The 14624-nt window shown below is 32.9% G+C and overlaps 2 protein-coding genes across 2 annotated transcripts; both read left to right on the forward strand.

Moving 5' to 3' along the window:
* The first annotated feature begins 703 nt into the window (after nt 1-703).
* Nucleotides 704-2735, forward strand: LOC114262323 (putative UDP-glucosyl transferase 73B6). Its single transcript, XM_028202688.2, has one exon. It carries the CDS (start codon nt 1249-1251, stop codon nt 2653-2655), a length of 1407 nt encoding a protein of 468 aa, XP_028058489.2. The 5' UTR covers nt 704-1248; the 3' UTR covers nt 2656-2735.
* A 9087-nt stretch (nt 2736-11822) lies between these two features.
* Nucleotides 11823-13959, forward strand: LOC114262314 (putative UDP-glucosyl transferase 73B6). Its single transcript, XM_028202676.2, has one exon. The coding sequence runs from the start codon at nt 12221-12223 to the stop codon at nt 13781-13783; it is 1563 nt and encodes a 520-aa protein (XP_028058477.2). The 5' UTR covers nt 11823-12220; the 3' UTR covers nt 13784-13959.
* Nucleotides 13960-14624: the final 665 nt, after the last annotated feature.

Here is a 14624-nt window from a genome sequence, read left to right on the forward strand (position 1 = left end):
ATTTCATAGAACTAACATTAAAACTTGGACGTTATTCAATACCACCAAATGATATTTATACAGTATTTTTAATGAATAATGCTTGAGATCCCTTTTGGGGGTCACCCCCTCACTCTCTTTGTCACGTGACGGGTGGTGATTGGAGGAGCAGGAAAAAAAAGAAAAAGAAAAAGAAAAAGAAAAAGAAAATGTAACCAATGGGAGAGAGAGGGGGTCAAAGGGGTGGGGGGAAAAGGGGGATGAATCATTGTTGATTTTTAATTACTAAAAAGCCTATAAGAGCCTCTGAATAATTTTTTTTAATTAAATTTGAGTAAAAATTTAAATTAAAATTTTCATCTGATATCAAGCATTCAAATACTAAATTTTCAATTTTCACCAAACAACATCGATCAGGAGGTTGATTGGGCAGCCGTCCCGTCCTGTCTATTGTAAATTTTCTTCAAATATTTTTTAATCTGATCGTTCACCCAATACTTGGTTGACTGGCCAGTCATTCATCCAGCCGTCCATCAATAGTCACTTGCGAAATTTGATAAAAAATTAAAAGTTCCTTTAATTTGATAAAAAAAATAAGGTTGTGTATGGTAGAACTTTCTAAATATGATTTGAGAGTAAGAGTTGTATTTTGAGTTTGTGAGTTTTGGAATTATAATTTGAGTGTGGAAAATTTGTTTGGTGAGAGAGTTTTGAATTGAGTAGGGAATTTTTTATATAACATATAATATTTGATACAAAAACTTACAACTAATAACCAAACATACAACTCAAAATTTTATTAAAGTACATAAAAAAATTTTAAAAAATTCAAAATATATATTTTTTGAATATATAAAAATTAACATATGTCAATTGCAAAAAAATATATATATTTGTACTGTTCCGGTCAACTAGCTGGACGATCGGCTAGTTTAAATTTTTTCACATTAAACTGAGTTTCAAAAATAAGCGTGGAATTATGATTTAAAACTCCTACACAAACGTGAAACGCGAATGATATAGTAGAATTGTGTTTTGAGAATACAATCGAACGGAGCTTGAGATTCTCTTCATTTAATATCAATTTAGTGGAACGATTTGCATATGGAATTTAAATTTAATAAAAAATTTAAGTCAGATTTGAAAATGGTATAACATACATAATAATAATCCTTACCAGTAGGTGCTAACCCGCTTCTTTCACTTGGGTTGAGATCAATTCTCAGTTGAGAGAAACTGTTTCTTCCCTCGAGACTCTGATAGAAAACGATGACAACAAAAGCTGGTGATGGTGGTGAGATCTTCGTGGTTACATCTCTCGGGTCGGGTCACCTCTTCCCTTGCATCGAGCTCTGCAAACGCATCTCCTCCCGAAATTACATAACTACCCTCGTTCTCCCTTCCAACCTCCTACCCTCCCTCCCTTCCTCCTTCCACCACCACCCACTCCTCCGCATCGCCCAGATCTCCTCTTTCCAATTCGGCCCACCCACTTCCCACCCAGACCCGGCCCGCCACCAAGCAGGTCTGGACCTCCAAACCCACCTCTCCGCCGCCCATCGCCGCCCTCTCTGCGCCGTCGTCGACTTCCAGGTCGGCTGGACCACCCCCATCTTCTCCACCTTCAACGTCCCCGTCGTCAGCTTCTTCACCTTCGGCGCCTCCGCCGCCGCCATGGAGTGGGGCGCCTGGAAGTCCGACGCCGGAACCCTAACCCCCGGCGAGTCCCGCACCATCCCCGGCCTCCCGGAGGCGATGTCGATAAAGTACAACGACCTCAAGCTCCGCCGAGGCGGGGGGTCGAAGCCCGGCCACCCGCCGCCGTGGGTGGCGGCGATTGAGGGCTCGATTGGGTTGATGTTCAACACGTGTGATGATCTGGAGCGTCCGTTTCTTGATTACTTAACCAATCAGATTGGGCTGCCTGTATGGGGTGTGGGCCCACTATTGCCTGATCAGTACTGGAACTCACCGTCCGGTTCACTCATTCGTGACGGTGCGATTCGGCAGACGAAGCGCGAGACTAACTGTACGGAGGACGAGGTGATCCAATGGCTGGATTCGAAGCCACGTGGGTCTGTACTCTACGTGTCGTTTGGGAGTGAAACGGGTCCTACGATGGAGGAATACCCGAAACTGGCTGGTGCTTTGGAAGATTCAACTCACCCATTTATTTGGGTCATACAACCCGGTTCTGGTTTGCCCAAATTTCCCGGAGAAGGGCAAGTTGTGTCGGGTGGGTCAGAAGGTTACTTCCCTCGTGGGTTGGCTAGCAAAGTTGGTGACAGAGGTATGATTATAAAGGGATGGGCACCACAATTGTTGATACTGAGCCATCGATCGACCGGTGGATTTTTATCGCATTGTGGGTGGAATTCGACAGCGGAGGCGATTGGACGGGGAGTACCATTTTTGGCATGGCCCATGAGGGGTGACCAAATTTACAATGCTAAGCTAGTGGTGAACCATCTCAAGATTGGGTGCATGGCATTCAGAGAAGACTCGTCGGACGTTGTTAAAAATGACATATTACAGGGTATAGACAAGCTTATGGGTGACCGAGAAATTCACAAGCGAGCAGAGGCAATTAGTGCAAAATTCGAGTGTGGTTTTCCGGCAAGTTCTGAAGCGGCTTTGGATGCTTTTAGGGATTTCATTAATCAAAAAACAACGTAATCTTGAATTAAATGTTTAATTTTTATTTGAAATGAAATGACGTGTAATTTATTCTATTAAATAATTATATCTTGTTGTAAGATCCATGTATAACTCTAGATAAGGTGTTAACTTGGCTATATGTTGCGTCGCACATAAATATTTTAACAATGCTAGATAATTTAAAATTTTGTGGTTCAAATGGCTTAAAATGATGTCGTTTTGAGTATAAAATAAGGTCGTTTTGACAAATTTAAATTATTTGAGCCACAAAATTTTAAACTATCAAACATTTTCCTAAATATTTACATCCGGGAACTTTGCATTTTTTCTCAAGTTATCAATCAATTTTTTTTATTTTAGTCTTCATATGTTTTTGTTTAGATTTATCAATTTCTGCCTTTATAGAAATGAATTTTTTTAAATTTGAAAACTCGACTAAAATCAAATGTGACTTAACATTTTATCTTACATTCCGTTTATTTTGACAATTTTTTTTTTTTTTAATTTTAAAAAACATTTATTACCCTGTCACTTAAAACTTTGGATCCAAACCCCATGTAAATAAAATCTCCCATGAGCGGTGTGTGAGCTTCCTTGAATTTATAACCACCTAGAATGGATTGAAGCTGACTTGTGTTAATTCACAAATCAACAATGATTCATCCCACTAAAAACACCACCACTAATAGCACTAATGCATAAAAAAAACAAAAAAAAACACAACTCTAAAACCAAAACATCACATCATTAATAGCGAGACCCACTGCCACCTAATTAGTGGGAGCACTACTCCCAAGCATTTTTCATTCACAAATATTTGAGTTGCTCTTGGACATACGCATTCATAATTTTTTTTTTTTTTTTTTTTTTTTTTTGCGCATGTGATATATATGTTGAATTAAACCCTTCTTTCTCAACTCGCAATGAAAAACATTTCAACTTGTAGTTTTGTTATTTTATTTTAGGTAATTGATAGTTACGAAAAAGAGAATGAGAAGTTGTATAATTCAGTGATAAGATTCAAAATCAGGTATGATGCTTGATAATAAAAAAAATAAAAAATAAAAACAATGGCTTATTACATCAATGGTCATCCAAGTTTCCTTAAAGTTTCAGTTTGGTCTTTATATTTTAAAGAAAAATGATATATAAGTCTACTTTTTAAATACAGTAATGTGTCAAAAAGACGATAAATGAATAATTAGAGAATATTTAATATCAACCAATCATTCTCTTAACACATCATTGGTCTAGAAAGTGGGTCTAATTTTTAAGCTTGAATAGCAATACTCTACTTTGAATTTCATCAATTGGGTCCTTAAACATTTTTATTTGTTCTAGTTTGATTCTTACAACCTTTCTAAGATTTTGTTTATTATACTCTTGCCCCTTAACGTTTTGTTGTATGATTATTATTTTTTTAACAAAATCTGTCATTACAATTATTGGTTTATAATTTTAACAATAGATCTATTTATTATTATATTTTTAAATTGTTTGGTTTTAGGCCCATTATTATTCCAAATGCAAACTAATTTATTAATAAATCTTGTAAAATTCTTTTTTGGAATTCTGCACATGCCTTCTCTAAGGCTATTTGCCCTTACTGCTAGCAATTCTCTGGCTATAAGTTATTATACTTTGTTCAGCATGCAATAGATAAAAATAAAATTTAATTTATTTAACTGATTTTCTAATCATGAAATATATGCTAAACTACTATCTATTTTAGATCTTATTTTTGCAATTAAAAGCATATGAAGGATTGAAACAAAATTAACCTAACATTATAAGGCTTGATACATTAACTACTAAATAAGTATGGCGTTTCAGTAATTAATCAAACTTTTGGGCTAATGAGTTATTTATATTTTAGGCTTAGAGACTAAAATTGATTTGAAATTGAAATTTGAGATTAATGTGCGAAATTTGAGGGATTATGGTTATAATGTACCCAAAAAAATACTTCATCCATTAACAGCATGTTTGTTTTGAGGGATAAGGGCATGGGATTGGACTAATAGTCCATTGTTTGTTTGCAAAATTTTGCTTCGGGCTAATAGTCCCACAAATATGGGACTATTCTATCCCATAAGGGGATGTGGGATAGAAACCATGGGATTGGTATCTCATGGGATTATTTGGTGAAATGTCCATTTTACCCTCCATGCTATTACTTAGTAAACAATTAGAAAAGATAAAATAGTGTTTTGAACATTTATAAATTATTTTTTTAGTATTGTTAATTTAAAATTATATAGTAAATAAAAAAATTAAATTATAAATTATAAATTAAATTTAATTAAAAATAATAAATTAAAAATTATGGCCTTATAAATTAATTTTTTTTAGTGTTGTTAAAAAATTAAATTTACATATTTCTGTAAAATTATTTTTTTAGTGTTGTTAATTTAAAATTATATATTAAATAAAAATTATAAATTATAAATTAAATTTATTTAAAAATAATAAATTATAAATTATGGCTTTATAAATTAAATTTTTTTAGTATTGTTGAAAATTTAATTTATATATTAAATAAAATTATTTTTTTATTGTCGTTAATTTAAAATTATATATTAAATAAAAAATATAAATTATAAATTTAATTTAATTAAAAATTATGGCCTTATAAATTAAATTTTTTTAGTGTTGTTAAATTATAAATTATAGATTACAAATTTAAAATTATATATTAAATAAAAATTATAAATTACAAGGATAAAATAGTCTTTTGAACATTTATCATTATCTAGTCCGTCTAACTAAACATTGGATTCATTAAAAATAGTCCAATCCAGACACTAATCCCATGACTAAACAAACATAGGATACAAATCCAGTCCAACCAAATAATCCGAGGACAATATATCCCGAGATTAACAGTCCGATGAATTATAATCCCTCATTATTCAGTCCGTCCAAACAAACACACCCTAATTGTAAATTCAAAGACTTAGAAATGTGTAAAATGTGTGCAAAAGGTACGCAAAACTATCAGGACTCTGTGACTTATCATCATGAGTGGTCCTTAAGGTTGCGTCTGGTCTGTGAATTTAAGTAATGATTTGAAAAGGAAAAGAGAATGTGTAAGAAAAATGTTAAGAATCATGAAAAAATTATTATAAAAATGATTATGAAAGATTTTTTATTTTTAGATTACACACACAAAAAACACCACACATTAATTAAAAAATAAAAAAATTTCATGATACATTTCATGATATTTTTTTCATGATACCTAACATTATTTAATAAAATATAATTAAGTTACACATCTTTTATATACTTTTTTTTTTTCTTTTTTAAATTTTTATCTAAATAGATAAACCAAACGCAACCTAAAATTGCATATCAGTCAAACACATGTAAAACGCCAACCCTACGTCGGTCCTGTCATTTATTGATGATGCAAACTGACATGGATAGGCCCACAAGGCATACGGCCCACGGCAAACCACCCTGAACCCATCGCTTGGGGCCAATGGCACAACCCGGTTGACAAGGCCCAGAACAGCTGGAGGCCACCTAGACATGAAGGGCCAACGGCATTTAGGCACACGGCTGGTGGGACACGGGCCACATCAGCAGACAAAGATCTGCAGAGTTATTATCACAACACATCACCATTAATGCGACCCATCACAGCATTTATTACAACAGCACTCCCCGCCGGAACAGAGCCTCCATCACCCTAAACAAGATGAGCTATGGCACAGGCTTTCGGCGAAAAAAAGCACGTCACAGGAGACAGGAAAAATGATGACAAAAGGATATAAGCAAGGATAAGAGGAAAGAAAAAGGTGAAGTTATCTCTCTCTTGATCTCTCGATATACAGTTTTTCATACTCTGCTCTACTAATTCTTGCACCGGAGGGTTCACTGGGGGACTACCCCGTTCCCCCCCGAACTTGCATGCAGGTCATCTGACGGAGTCTCCTTCTTGAGCCGGAGCCTGAAGAGCCTGGGCCGGTCCGACCCATCCACCCGGGAACCGATACCTCATCACAAACAACTCCCAACTTGCCCCAACTTGACTCCCAGTTTACACTCCATGCCGAGTTGCCGACGTCAAAACACCAAACCTACGTCGGTCCTGTCATTTATTGATGCAAACAAGTCCCAACTTGCCCCAACTTTCCTCCTAGCAAAAGTTTTGTCAACGAGTGCCTGGTAAATGATTTACAAGCAAAAATTTAAAACATAAAATTTAAACAAAATAACGCAGTGGTGATATTTTCAAAATTTCAGGTGATAATAGTGGATGTTTTGTCCAAAAATGAAAAGATTATAAAAGACTAAATTATTGTGTTAAAATCTTTATATGAAAACTCTATTCTTATAGTATTATTCTCAGTAAATTTATACATAAATCACGAATATCAATTAAATTTGAATATATCACTCAAAATAAAAATAAATGAATAAAAAAAAGATATATGAATTTACAATTTGTTTAGAGAAGCGGTGGGCACGGGTTGGTTGCGGTCATAAAACCTCTAATCTGCCATCCGTCCGCCAAATTGGTAGATTAGAGAAAATCAATCTGCATCCGTCCGTCAATTCAGCAGATGTGGATTGAGCGGTTTGGCGGATGGATGCGAATCAATTTAGCGGTTTAAAATTTTATAAATTTTCAATATAATTCAACTTGTGCACTTCCTCAAAAAAATAAGAAGAAAGTATTACAGTCAATAACTTAAAAAAATATTACAATCACTGCATGTCTCATCCAAAGTAAGAAAGTTTGAAACTTTAGAATATCACAATCACTGCATGTCTCATCCACATAAAGTATTACAATCTGTGGTTCTTAAAATATAAAAATAATTCAAACCATCAAAATCATGAACAGAGCAGTAGTAGAGATTGTATGTCTCTGTGTTGTTACATCTATATCTGTTTTTGAAAACAAAAACCAACTAGCATATATTATATTTTCTATTTATTATTTTTAGAGATAGATTTAGAAACTAAAAAATATAGATAAATAATACATTTATTTTTTTCAATTTAAAAAATATATTCAAGTTGAAATTTTTTTTTCAATAAAATATTTAAACCCTTTTTTAATTGAAAACACAAACAAAATATTTAAATAAACTGAAAACACAAAGTCTTATAAATTACTAAGGGTGCTCGCGGTTTGGCGGTTCGGTTGCGGCCAAAGGAATCTCAAATCCGCCATCCGTTCGCCAGATTGACGGATCGAATAAAATCAATCCGCAACCGTCCGCTCGTCATCATGTATCCGTCCAAAATGCGACGAATCAGTTCAATTCGATCGATTTTGCCAGATCGATATATCTACTGCTCATCCCTAATTTAGAGTGTGCATGTCCTCACTCCTAAACACGGAACAATAGAGCCTATATCAATAAATGCACATAAAACTCTTTCATTTATGTTTAAAAATAAAAAGATATAAAAAATAGAATTATATTTTAACATTTTCTTTAATGCAATAGATTTTAGTCCATTTGTTTAGATTTTGTAGCATGAATATTAGAAGAAAAATTCTTGAGATACCTAATTTATTACTTTTAAAAATTACTCTTAATGATGTGTTTAACAAATGTCAAATTTTGATTTATCAAATATTTCATTATGTGAGATCTAAAGGTGATTTGTCATATCATTCGAGATGGTTTAAACATGATAAATTAGGATATGTAGCATCGGTGATATTAGAATATCGAAACATCTCTACCATCTCTAGTTGTACAATCTTTTGGTTCGACCAAATAGATAAATGGACTTGAACGCTTATTTTGGGAAGTGGGGAAAATATTAATTTATTGATTTTTTTTTTTAAAATGTGCAAAAAAAATAAAGAGGTAATGTGATATAAATAAGTCAATAAATTGAATTTTTTTTTTCTAATTACCAAAATAGGCCTAAATGTTACAATGCAATTAATAGTCATGCAATGGGTCCAGCAACCTAACTAAAAACAGAAACATGATTTACAAAACAAAACAATTCATACAATAAGTCCAAAATATGGCACCAAACATTCTTCAAAGGTTGACGAACCGTTTTGCAATTTGATTTGCATTTGATCCTTTTATTTTATACCCTCATGACCTCAACTAATATTAATTACCATGTTGTCGAGGTACATTAGGGGAAGCTTGAGCAATTCTAAACTTCTCTCAAATTTAGATTTTAAATTTGAAAAAATTTGAACATATATAATAATCTATTTAGTTGGATCCTCAATTTATATCATTTATGAAAAAATTTATATCAATTCAATAATCACAAATCTTTATTTTATCTCATTTGTCTTCAAAAAATTAAATAATTTGTAACTTAGATAAAATTTATTTTTACGCATATTTATTTCTACCTCTTTTATATTTGTGTGAATTTATTTTTCGTTCATATATTTATTTCTCATGAATTGTGAATCACATCATTCCCATCTGCCTCTCTTTTTTTTTTTCCCACGGAACAGGGGTCGCTGCTGTGCTCAAAGCACAGCAGTGACTGTGGTATTTCTATTTGAGGTGTATTATGGTCTTGTTTTTATGATTTAAACCGTTTATATTGTAGGGTTTGTTGAGTACTTCATGTTTACCAAAAATCATATTAATCGGATATCAATAACTATATGATCGAATTGCATGTTTTTTATGCTATTTCTTAAAAGAAAAACTTATTATTTATTTTTTTGATTATTGATCATATAGTTATTAATATCCGATTAAGATGATTTTTGATAAGTATAAAATACTTAACAAACCTTATAAAATAAATAATTTAAATAATAAAAATAAAACCATAATATAACTCAAACGGGACACCACAGTCACTGCTGTGCTTTGAGCTCTGCTTTCCACCCCTCTCTCCCTCACCGTTATGATTTCCTAACCATGTAGCATTCAAGTCTTTTTTTCTTTTATTTTGGGAACAGTGTAGCATTCAAGTCTTTGACCAATAAAAAACTCTCTTTTTTTTTCTCCTTTTAGGTATTTTATGGTGTGTATGGCAATAGGAAAGATTTTGCCTCCAAACAAAAAGCATTTTTTGTACGAGTTACAAACAAACAAATCTTGTAAATTCTTTACTAACTAATATAACATTTATTCTATTAGTGAAATAAGTTATGTTTTAAATTTTAAAATTTTCTTTATCATATGATAGACTAGTTAGTTAAAAAAAAAAATGTGAAATTTACTAATTTATAGTAATTATCATTTTGTATTTGAGTCGGTGTATGTTTATATTTAGATTTAACAAGTGGTTGAATGTCACTAGCACCTAAGTACTCCAATTTGTACATACACTGTTGTCATCACTACTTATATTTATATCTAATTTTATTATATAGGGGTCTTTTGGGAAGTGGGTTATAATCCACTTCTCATATTATAATTCACTTCCCTCTCTTACAAAAAGTTGATTATAATCATCTTTCCAAAATAGTCCATCATACTAAATATTTTAGTTAAAAAGTCATTATAATTTGTTATACTACTCTTTATTTTTTTGTATATTTTTTGATAAAAAATTAAAAAATTATTAAAATAACATATTTGCAAATGAAGCCTAAACATACAATTCACCCCTAATTCATATATAGAGACACAGAAACATTTAAAACTATAATAGATAAATAAAATTTATCTTACATATGACTCATAATAGATTAATTTTAGGGCAAATTATATTTTGTATTTTTTATGTTGGGTCATTTTCTCACTTTTACTCTTAAAGTTTATTTTTTTCTCATTTTAACCTTTCATCTTTCAAGTTTTTTTCAATTTATTTATTTATAAGGCTAATTTATTATGTTCAAAATTATACAAAAAATGACACATTAATAGTCACATAACAAAAAAATATTTTATTATATATAATTCACACTTCTATCACAAATCTAAATCCTAATAAAATATTATAATTTTTTATATTATGCGACAGTGACATTTTCTATTTTATTTTGAATAGAAATTATTTTTTTTTTAAATTAAAATATAAAGAGCCCCCAAAAAAAAAAAACTTCAAAAACCAAACTCAAAAAATGACCAAATATAAAAATTCAAAATATATGTATATTTTTTATCTTTTTTAGATTAGATCACTTTTTTACACATCATTTTATAAAAAATTAAAAAATTACGAAAATAATTTATTCTTAAAAAGCCCTTACATCATCCACATCCACTTCTCTTAATGTTGGATTTTGATAGTTTGTTTTAGTTTCATAATTTACTTTTCAAAAAAAAATTACTTTTTAATTTTTTATATTTTTTTCATTTTTCGTATTATTTTTTTTCATTGAATTTTTTTAATATTTTAAGTAATTTTTTTAAAATTTTTAGACACACCTAATATAAATACATTTAAAAAATATAATATTTATAAAAAAATCTTTAAAAAATTTACTAAATACCAAATATAAAATATGTATAAATTCAATCTATTTTTCATAGTTTTATGTATTTATTAATTTTTTAAAATATTTATTTACAAATATTTTAGGACAAATTACACTTAACAGTCCCTATAGTTTAGGGTTTGTGTTACTTTAATCCCTGACTTTTCAATTGTGACACATTTGACCCTGAATTTTGAATCTTGTTTCAAATAAGGACAATTGAACATACTCTTGCTTAATTTCAAGGGCAAAATCGTTAATTTGATAAAATATAAACTAATTTGACAAAAATAAATGTCAAAAAAATATTTTAAAAATTTTAAAATTTATTTCTACTCACTAAAAATAAAATTATATAAAATTGATAAAAATTAATAAAAATTGCATGATTAATTTTTAAAAATTAATTTTACATGATTATCATCCAAATACATGATAAAAAATAATTTGGTAAAAAAAAAAAATGTCTAAAAGATTTTTTGATTTTATATAATTTTATCTTTAGTAGGTAAAAATAATTTTTAAAAATTTAAAAATAATTTTTTGACATTTATTTTTGTCAAATTAATATATATTTTATTAAATTGACGATTTTGCCCTTAAAAAATTCAATAGTATCTTCTATTGTCCTTATTTAGAACAAAATTCAAAATTTAAGCTCAAATGTGTCACAATTAAAAAATCAGGGACCAAAATGACAAAAGTTCCCAACTATAGAGACCATTAATGTAATTCACCCAATATTTTACTATTTAGATACATTTAAATAAGGTACGTATAAAAAATAAAAAAAATTACTTAAAACTTTAATAGTATTTACTAAAATTAAAAAATAAATCAAAAAATAAATAATTTAATTTTCAAAAAACAAACCAACACGATATATAATTGGAATCCAAAATCTGTACATACATACGTGAACCTCTGTAATTCTTTTCTTCACAACAAAACAGTCAATCCCTTATTTCTGCCACCAAACAGTCAATCCCTTCCCAACAAACACTCTCACCAGTGAGCCTCTGTAATTCTTTTCTTCATCCCTAAGCTTTCCCCTTTCTCTTCCTCCTTCGTCGATTCTCTCCCCTTTTCCTTCCTTTCTCTCTCTAGTCTGTACATACATTATATATACGTACACATATATTGGATCTCAAAAATCATCGACAACCCCCCCCCCCCCCCAAAAAAAAAAACCCAAACATGGCAGTAGACGGAGAGATCTTAATCCTCCCATTCTTTGGGCAAGGCCACCTCTTCCCGTGCATAGAGCTCTGCAAACACCTCTCCTCTCGAAATTACCAAACTACCCTCATTATTTCCTCAAATCTCTCCTCCTCCATCCCCTCCTCCATCCGCCACCACCCTCTCGTAGAAATCGCCGAAATCACCGCTCCGCTGCTGCTACCGCCTGAGGCTGCCGGAGGATCCGGGTCTGAACCCGGACCCGGACACAACCCCTTCTACCGCCTTCACCAGCAATTGGGTTTGGCCCTTGAGTCCTTCCTCTCTTCCAGAATTAACAATCCGACCCGACCCGTATGTGCTGTGATTGATGTGATGATGAGCTGGAGCAAAGAGTTCCTCGCCAAGTTTGGTATTCCCACGGCGGCGTTCTTCACCTCCGGCGCCGCATCCGCCGCCATGGAGTACGCGTCGTGGAAAGCCAACGTCGCCAATATGAAGCCCGGTGAGGTTCGGATCATTCCCGGGATACCCGAAGACATGGGCTTGACTTATTCTGATATTAACCGACGGTCTCACAGGCCTCCACATATGGGTGGTCCCCCAGGTGGACTGGACGGTCCACCCGGTTTACATGGACCGCCAGGTGGACCACCCAATTTACATGGACCACCAGATGGGCCGCAACTTGGTCCACCGCAACCGGGTCATCGGCCACCGTGGGTGGATGAAGTAGACGACTCGATCGCGTTGTTGATCAACACGTGTGACGATCTGGAGCGTCCGTTCATTCAATATGTAGCGAATCAGATTGGAAAACCGGTCTACGGTGTGGGCCCACTATTGCCGGAACAGTACTGGAATTCAGCCGGTTCAGTTATTCACGACCGGGTCATCCGGCCCAAACGACAATCCAATTACACGGAAGACGAAGTGATCCAATGGTTGGATTCAAAGCCGCGTGGATCTGTGATATACGTGTCGTTCGGGAGTGAAGTTGGGCCCACTTTAGAGGAATATGCTCAACTAGCTAATGCTTTAGGAGAGTCAAACCGGCCATTTATATGGGTGATTCAACCCGATTCGGGTAGGCACGGTCCGCCTCGTGCTTTCTTGGGTGATAAACCCGGTTCAGATACTGCAGAAGAAGAAGGCTACTATCCTCATGGGTTGGATAGCAAAGTAGGTGATAGGGGTTTGATAATACGCGGATGGGCACCTCAGCTGATGATATTGAGCCACCCATCAACGGGTGGATTTTTGTCGCATTGTGGGTGGAATTCGACTGTGGAGGCAATTGGGCGTGGGGTGCCCATTTTGGCATGGCCGATTAGGGGTGACCAATTTTACGATGCTAAGTTGGTGGTGTGCCACCTCAAAGTAGGGTACATGGTATCAAATGGTGACCTATCGGAAATTGTGAAGGAAGACATAGTGCAAGGGATTGAGAGGTTGATGGCTGATGAAGAGGTTCACAAGCGAGCGGCGGCATTGGGTGACAAGTTTGAGGGCGGTTTTCCGACGAGTGCGGGGGCTAGTTTGGATGCTTTTAGGGATTTTATTAGCCAAAAATCACCTTGAATATTATACCAAAAAAACAAAAACAAAAACAAAAATAAAAATGTTGAATGGTTTTTTTTATAGGAGTAATTATAGCGTTTTCCCTCTCGTAATTGGACTATTACTTTCATAATTTGTGTGGCAGGCTTCTTTTGCATATGTTTCGTGCTTCAGTTATGAATGAGTACTTTGTGTAATCCAAACTTGCATTTTCATTTTTTTGCATATGTTGTCATTGTTTTTGTTTCCATTTTTTTTTTTTTTTTTTTTTTTTTTTTTGAGGGGTCTAACCACCCAAACTAGCAATGCCTTTTGAAATGTTACTCACATGGATGTGAATGAATGATTAAAAATTTAACTACTTATCAATTTTACTCTCTTCAATACTTGATTTTTAGTATTGGTTTGATAACTTAATTTTTTGATTAAAAATCATTAAAAAGTAAATAAAGCATAGAAGTTGTTCAAATTTTTATACAATTAAAAAATCATTTTCAAACACAACAACCTTTTTCAATTTCTTAAATTCACTATGTTAGTTTATTATTGTTGTATATTCCATTGTTAGTTTATTATTGTATATTCTAGTGTTAGTCATAATGATGTTCCCCATTTGTGTTTCTTCTTTCGGTGCTATTAAGGCACCCTATGTAGCTTTCCCTCTCTATAAAAGAGAGTGTAAATCATCTTGTAAATCAATACAATAACAGAATATTTCAGTAGCTCTTTCTCTCTCTCTCAATCCTCTATCACTCTCTCAAATTATTCTTTCATGGTATCAGAGCCCAGTGTTACATTTCTGGCAATTTTCGATTTTGGTGTTTAGTCCCGTACACAGTGGCATACATCAAATCGCCCAGAA

Source organism: Camellia sinensis, chromosome 11 (genome assembly GCF_055761805.1).
Source record: "Camellia sinensis isolate YWXY chromosome 11, ASM5576180v1, whole genome shotgun sequence".
NCBI lineage: Eukaryota > Viridiplantae > Streptophyta > Magnoliopsida > Ericales > Theaceae > Camellia > Camellia sinensis.

Coding starts and splice junctions, on each gene's coding strand:
- LOC114262314 (XM_028202676.2), top strand. CDS start 12,221: ATGGCAGTAGACGGAGAGATCTTAATCCTCCCATTCTTTGGGCAAGGC.
- LOC114262323 (XM_028202688.2), top strand. CDS start 1,249: ATGACAACAAAAGCTGGTGATGGTGGTGAGATCTTCGTGGTTACATCT.